This window comes from Lepidochelys kempii, chromosome 9, assembly GCF_965140285.1.
Source record: "Lepidochelys kempii isolate rLepKem1 chromosome 9, rLepKem1.hap1, whole genome shotgun sequence".
In the NCBI taxonomy this organism is placed as follows: domain Eukaryota; kingdom Metazoa; phylum Chordata; order Testudines; family Cheloniidae; genus Lepidochelys; species Lepidochelys kempii.
In genome coordinates this window covers 22,681,877-22,689,524 of record NC_136388.1, presented here as the reverse complement: position 1 = coordinate 22,689,524, position 7,648 = coordinate 22,681,877, and the positions used below count along the sequence as shown (strand labels likewise).

Here is a 7,648-nt window from a genome sequence, read left to right as displayed (position 1 = left end):
CCCCCACCTTGTGCCCCCCCAGCTTCTTTCCCCCTCAAGCTGTCACCTGGCTCAGAGTGGAATTACATGATTCTCCAAATCTGATCATGCCCGGCCTGCAGGCCTCTGTGATCAACCGTGATTACTTCAGCAGGAGCAATTCTGTTCCCTCTGGGAGCAATGACCAGTGACCAAACAGCATTCTTAAAACAAGGGCTTTATTAAATTTATTAGGACAAAAATACTTCAGAGAAAACAAGTTCAAAATAATAAACCAGACTATACACATGTCTCCTTTTCCTAAGTCTTACCATTTGCTGGATCTGGGAAGGCCTAACTCCCTTCAGACTTTCTCCTCAAAGAGTACGTCTTCACTACCCGCCAGATCAGCGGGTAGTGATCGATCTATTGGGATCGATTTATTGCGTCTCATCTAGACACGATGATAAATTTATCATCTAGATGCAATAAATCGATCCCCGAATCAACGCCTGTACTCCACCTCGGCAGGAGTAAGCGGAGTTGACGGGGGAGCCGCCACGGTCGACTCGCGCCCCCCCTCCCCCCCCAGTGTAGCCCAGGCCTTCGTCTCTCCCTCCATCAACCTATCACCCTGGACAGCTTCTGGAAAGCCTCCTCCCCACTGCCTTCTTCTGAGAAGCACTTTTTACCTGTTTGGTGTGCTTATGATATCCAGGAGCTCAGTTTTGGCAAAACAAGGCTTGCAACTTGTCCGAGACATCTTTAAGGATCTTGTCTCCTAACAGCTTGCTCTGTGGTCTGGATGTTCTTATCTGGGAACCCACTGCATTGCTTTCATGCACTGACCCCATTACAGGCATATAATAAACATTCCGCTATCCTCAATGTAAGTTACATCAGTACAGTCACACTGGAAATTCTAATAACCTGCTATAGTTACAGTAACTTCCCCTCACTGACGAGGTTACATACAATGTTCATAAAATTATCACACTCAGTATTCTTAGATTATAACAGCAGTTCCACAACTGTCACAAACATATCATACCAGATTCTGTACCTGTCAGCAACTGGTTTCTGGTGGAGTTTAAGGTGTTGGATTTGACCTATGATTTTAAGGTGTTTGTAACTTGACTACCCGAGTTACTACATCTTTTGTGATTCAGGTGCAACTGAGATCAGCAGAGGTATCCTAGCTGTAGCTCCCTTGATTTGTAAGTAGTTTGAGTCTGGGCATTTTGGGACATACTGCTAAGCCCATCTATTAATTCAGGCTTTTGAGGAACAGTTGAGTTGCCTGCGTTGGATATCTTTCTGGGAATAGTTTGAAATAAATACTTTGTTTCAGGAGTATTAGTAGTATGGGGGCTGAGTTATCTGCTGGACTTATTCTTGTGCTATTGTCTTTTCCACAAAATATTGGCAAGGTGCCTAGAGCCCAGGAGAGGAGGTGAGTTTGTGTTTTAGTTGATTTGTATGAATCAAAATAAAGAATCTTCACAATATAAGCTATTTTATTTTGAATTTCAATGGGACTGGCACCTGAGTGTTTTTAGGTGATTTTGTATATAGGATTTAGGCTGCTAAGTGACTTAAGCACTTTTGACATTTTTAGCCTTTATTTTTACACTAGGAGAGACATTTTATAATATGGATATGCCTTGTACAGTGAACAGGAACCTTACTGTCCCCCTGAGCAGAACATAGTTCTCTGGGAGAAGGTATCAACTACTAAACTGTTACTATATTTGTGCTACATTTATTGTGTTCTTGAGCACTTTTCACCCACAGAACTCAAAGTACAGAAGAGGGTAAGTAGTGAAACTGAGTCACATCTGGGGAAGCAGACTGGGTAGTGAACCTCTGGTTGAGCTGGGCCTAGAACCCAGGTCTGATTCCACATCCAGTGTCCATGCTGAACCAGGCTCTCTCTACTTGGTCTTCGTTAAAAAGCCAAGAGAGTTGAAAATAATAATAATAATGACATTGCTTAGGTGGGTGCACTAAGGTACAGCTTCTGTGTTACATAGCAGCCTGTAATAATGTAAGTCAGGCATTAATTGCTTCAGAACATTCCTTAAAATTATTCAAAGAAACCTTGTACATTTGAGACAGAGGTGTGATTGCAAAGTGTGCTGAGCTACTTGCACAGGTTGGTACAGGTAGAGACTGGTATTATATGGCCTTAGTCCTCATTTGCTGCAAACTCTTTGTGTGGCTTTTGTAATAATAGACTTAATTTCATGGCTGCAGGCAGTTCAAACTGTGCATGCTGGAGGGCCCGAAAAAGAAAGCAAATGAATGAGAGTTGAAGGGGTGGTTGGATTCCTGCCAGCTCGCAGTCTATCTATCAGAAGCTGCTCCAAAGTTCATAGGATCACAATGTGTTTCTTCTTGCACACACACACACACACACAAAAAAGACAAGAAAGGAATTTGTGACCGTGCCTTACCTGAGTGCAGCTTATTGTTGGCGGGCCAGGCTCTCGTGGGCACAGCGTTAGAGGGGAGAGGGTGCAGCCCTCACGGGCTCTGCCTGGGAAGGGGCAGTAAAAAGAGAAACAGCCATTCTACAGGGGCTCCCCCTCCCCAGTCCCCGCATGAGCTGCAGCTCTGCGTCTTGCCCAGCTGTACCGCAGGGGGCGGTGTGAGCACCAGCCTCCCCGTTGCTTCTTACGCCGGCAGCGTGGGGACGGGACTTCATGCCACGGCTGCCGGCCGAGCTCCCTCCCGCACCCCCCGTTTGGCTGCGCTGCGCTGCCGGCGGGCCCCCGGCTCAGCAGCTGGACGCGGCAGCCGGGAAGTTGCAGCCGCCGCGCTATGGGGCCAGCCGCCTCCTGACCACACCATGGAGCCCTAGCGAAGGCGTCTGCCCCTCCTCTGCCTGGGGGTGAGCGCGCCGGGTCCGGAGATCCGCTCCCCCAAAGCGGGCGCAGATGCTTCCCCTGGCCGGAGCGCGGGGGAGGCGGCAGGAAACTTTGGGAGAGTCGGGGAAGCCCCTGGCCTGGGGAGGGGGCGAGGCGAGAGCCCCCAGAGCAGCCCCCCGCCCCCGGTGCAAATCGGGACGCGGCGCTCGCTGGGGGGGCACAGCCGTGGCCGGGCTTTCTGTGCCCGCAGGCGATGCGCTTCCCGCGGGCGGCGGCCAGACAGGAGGCGGCTGGTTCCTGCTCTCTAATCCGCTGCGTGTTTCCTTCTCTCCCCCTCAGGATTACCGCGAGGATGGGATGGATTTAGGAAGCGACGCGTGCAGCAGCCGCTCCAGCTCCGAGTCCGGCTCCAGCAAAGTCACCCCTTGCTCGGAGTGCAAATCCTCCCCCTCCCCCAGCAGCCTGGACTTGGCGGCCCTGGAGGACTCGGAGGAGGAGGAGGGTTACCTGGGGTACGGAAGGAAGGGCACTGCCGCGTGGGAGGAGGACCGGCTCTGCACCGCCGGCTGCGATGCCACGGCTGCCAAGCGAAGGAGTTTGGCGGAGGAGCTGGAGGATGTGAGAAGCACCAGCGGCGCCAACCCCACCATGCCGCCCCCCGCCCCCAACGGCAACCCCCCGCCCCACCGCCCGCTCCCGCCCCAGGACCTCCGGCAGAACGGCAACGTGGTGCCCGCCGGCCGCAGGACGGGGCACCGCGGGGCGGGCGGGCGCAAAGCCCATCTCCAGAAAGCCCAGCCGGCTGTGGGGAGGCTCCGCGGTGGAGGGGGGGTCGCCCCCGGGCACCCCTTGGACAGCTCCGCGGGGGGCACGTGGCTGAAAGAGCAGGAGCCCCCGCTCCCGACTATGGACTGGGAGGCTTTGGAGAGACACCTGGCAGGGTTACAGTTTCAGGAACAGGAGGTACGAAACCAGAGCCAGAAAACAAACTACACCTCAGTAAGTTGGTCCCCGTTATCTGCAAGGTCTGTGGCTTTGGGGAGGGAGCGAGGGAAGGCGAGTCAGAGTAAAGGGAATTACTTATGGTGACAAGATATGTTACTAGGCAGTGAGTCACACGTCCCTCGCAGAGATCCGTACGGAGCATTGCCATAGATGGTAATTGAGCAAATCGCTGTTGCCCTTTAATTGTGACGGGTTTTTTCACCCTTCCGACCTGGGAGGGCAACTTACTGAATGCAGCATTGTTGCTGGTAAGAAGCTTCATTGTGTGTGAATCTAGATCTGTCCCCTTTCTTGCAGATCTGCAAAGAATCTGCAGCGTCTTTCATTTGTTCAGCGGTGGAAGGAATAGCTTGCCTCTGATCTGCCCGCCCCTGGCCTGAGGATCAGGGAGTCAGGGGTGCCTCTGTGGAACAGAGCAAGCTGATGACTCAGTGGCCATTTGTAATATATTGTGATTGCTGAGATTTTGGTGGGGCTCAGTGGCACTTCCTGTTTCTTATCAGACAGGCACCTGGCTGGATACAGGAAAGCTAGACAACGTGGGTGGCATCAGGAGCAGGAGTGGGTGGAATTAACATAAGCAGGAGTCTTAGGCCATCTAGTACAAGGGTTCTCAACCCTTTTCTATAAAAACTCCACGCCTGTCCCCCCCTTCCCGTGCCACAATAACTGGTTTATATAAAAGCCAGAGCTGGCGTTAGGGGGTAGCAAGCCAAATAGTTGCCTGGGCTCCACACCACAGGGGCCCTGCAAAGCTAAGTTGCTCAGGCTTCAGCTTCAGCCCCAGGTGGCGGGTTTGGATTCAGCTCTATACAGTGGGGCTTCAGCTTTCTATCCTGGGCCCCAACAAGTCTAATGCTGGCGGTGCTTGGAGGCCCCCCAAAACCTGCTCGTGGATCCCCCAGACACCTGTTGAGAACTACTGATGTCAGGGTTCCCTCCCCACTCTGAACTCTAAGGTACAGATGTGGGGCCTTCAGGAAAGCTCCCTAAACTTATTTCTACCAGCTTAGGTTAAAAACTTCCCCAAGGCACAAATCCTTTGTCCTTGGACGGTACGCTGCCACCCCCAAGTGATTTAGACAAAGAATCAGGGAAAGGACCACTTGGAATTCCTATTCCCCCAAAATATCCCCCCAAGACCTACACCCTTTTCCTTGAGAATAATATACCAACCAAATAGGTAAACCAGATTCTTAAAAAAACAGAACTTTATTATAAAGAAAATAAAAGTAAAAGAAGCACCTCTGTAAAATCAGGATGGAACGTAACTTTACAGGGTAATCAGATTCAAAACACAGAGGATTGCCCTCTAGGCAAAACTTTAAAGTTACAAAAAACAGGGATAAACCTCCCTCTTAGCACAGGGAAAATTCACAAGTTAAAAGCAAAAGGTAATCTAATGCGCTCTGCCTTATTTACTTACTCTTTTTGCAATATACAGACTCACTTTAGGATGGTTTATAGGAGAAGGAGTTTTCTGACTTGGTGCTTCTCTGCTTCCCAAGAGAATGCACAAACAAAGCCCCCCTCCCCAGATATGAAAGTATCTTCTTTCCCCATTGATCCTTTTGGTCAGGTGCCAACCATACTTCCCAATATGGACCTGGCCCAGTGAAAAGAGTCAGTATCTTCTTTTTGAAGGGTGGTTTCCTGTTTGCTTTATTTTGAGGTATAGCAACAATTTCAACCCAAGCATTTAAATCTGTACCTTAGGCAAGAAGGATTGCATACTTTAACTTAGCTAAAGTATGTGGCAACATTACACCATGCTTGTAACATTACACCATGGTACCTTGCCTTGGGGTGTGGTTTGAGTATACAGGGCCTCAGGCTACTGGAAATTGGATGCCTGCACTTTGACTTTACAGCATGAGGACAACTAACAGCGTTTCTCAGAGTAATTGGGATTGCTAATACTAAAAGAAGGAAGAGGATGCTTTCTTTGCCTTGTAGAACCTGGTTATAAGACCCCCACTTTGTTTCAAATGTGTTTCCTTTAATCACTGCTGTATAGCAGATTTTCATAGCTATTCTTTTCATCAGCATTCAGCAAATATCTTTAAGCAGCAACCAAAAATTATCATTGCTAGACACAAAGTTATTACAGTGTTAGGAAAAAACATCTCCTGGTAACTGTCCTAATGTCTATATTTTATTTTGAACAGATTTTAGAAAGTATGAAGCTAATGAACAACATTTTGCTTGTATTCTGTTGTTGTTGTTGCAACTGTAACAAAATAATACAATGGCTTTTAGTTTCAGCAATAAGAGATGCTGATGTCATTTTATTTTAAGTATGACCTAGCCTTGTTGAGGATTTTATATATTCTGTGAAAGTTGTCTTTATATGTGTGAGCGTATGTATGTGTGTGAATTTAGGTGCCTATTCTTTGAGGGTTTAAGTGGCGTTGGCTTCCCTATACAGCTCTACCAATGAACTACACTCCTAACTGGCCAGAGCAGTGGTATTCCAGTCCTGGGCTGCTGTTGAGCAGAGACTGTCACACAGAGTAATGGCAATTTATTTTATTTTATTTATTTTTGTGTGAGAGCTGAACAAAATCCCCTAACAGCCAGAATGAAAACATCAAACACGTTTTTGCTTGAAACCTGACCCAGAACTGGAACCTAGTACTCCAGAGATTTAAGAACCACAGTCAAGGTGGAAACTACTTCTATTATATAACTATTTGGAAGGACAAATACAGTATATTGTGAAATCTCATACTATATGGTTTAGTATACAAAGTAATAATTTTTGAATCTTTCTGGAAGAAAAAGAAACTAGCACATATTTATTCTCCAATAAGCAGGTGTCAGTGGTGGTTTGGGTGTACAGCATTCTGTTCAGGGAGATATGAAATCCCATTAATTAAGAATCGTTTTTATAATATGTAAATTAAAAGATGGTATGACATTCCCTAAACTTTTCTCTAAAACCATTGAAGGTACAGTCAAATACTGCTTTATGATAGACAGTAAGACTGATGTATGCTCTGTTAACCTCCACTTTATAACTTCACTTTCCTAGGGCTTGATTCTGTAGGGTGCTCTGCAACCTCACTTCTTAACTGATATCAGCTGAAGAGAGGGCGCTGACTACTTGCAGCATTGGCCTTCTAGTTAGGCATCTAGGACTTTATATCATACTTACTATGTTTTGAAATGACGTTGAATGAATCATTCGTTGAATATTACAAATGATTTTTGAAAAATCTTGTGGTTATTAGATATTGTAATTAGTACAGTCTGGTAGAATGACAGCTACCACACAGTATATTTTTAAAAGACCAGACTTGGAACTAAGGGTGAGCTACTAACAGCAGCATGTAGAGGGTGTGGGAATAAAATCACTAATCCCAGAGCTTTTTAGGTGGTCTTGTAATTGATAGTGGCTTATTCAGAAACTAAGCTTTTTTTTTTTTTTTTTAAGTTGTTTCTCTCCTTTATTGTTATGATGATGATCTTAGCAATGTAAACTGATGTACTCTTACTTTTGGTCACTCAAGCTTACAGAAAACCATCTCTAACTAAGCAGCAGCAGCAAATGTAGGAACTCTTTCTTTCTAGTTGGGTGCTTGCTTAAGTGAGGTGTTACCCTGAAAGATTTTTGGATCATTGCCATTCGTAATAATTTTAGCACTTACATTTCAGAAAAAATGTTAATTGGAGCCAGTGCCCTAAAAAAACAAACAAATATTATCTGTCTTGGACCTACTCTTCCCCTTTATCTAGTATTAGTGCTTTGACCACGCTTTCTCCAAACCAGGCTCCTCCCATTACACTACCTGTACTTGGCGTAGCACCTTGCC

At 46.9% G+C, this 7,648-nt stretch overlaps 1 protein-coding gene across 3 annotated transcripts in view; it reads left to right on the top strand.

The window, feature by feature from the left end:
- Window positions 1-2,632: 2,632 nt before the first annotated feature.
- SCHIP1 (schwannomin interacting protein 1) overlaps window positions 2,633-7,648 on the top strand; it is a 114,815-nt gene continuing 109,799 nt past the window's right edge. Inside the window, exons 1-2 of one of the 3 annotated variants that reach the window (XM_073359539.2) lie at window positions 2,633-2,851; window positions 3,168-3,827. In XM_073359539.2, the coding sequence (XP_073215640.1) occupies window positions 3,186-3,827 (642 nt within the window). In that variant the 5' untranslated portion in view covers window positions 2,633-2,851; window positions 3,168-3,185. Of the gene's footprint in view, window positions 2,852-2,909; window positions 3,828-7,648 lie in introns of those variants that run through there. The other 2 variants (XM_073359540.2, XM_078854385.1) reach the window with 2 other exon arrangements.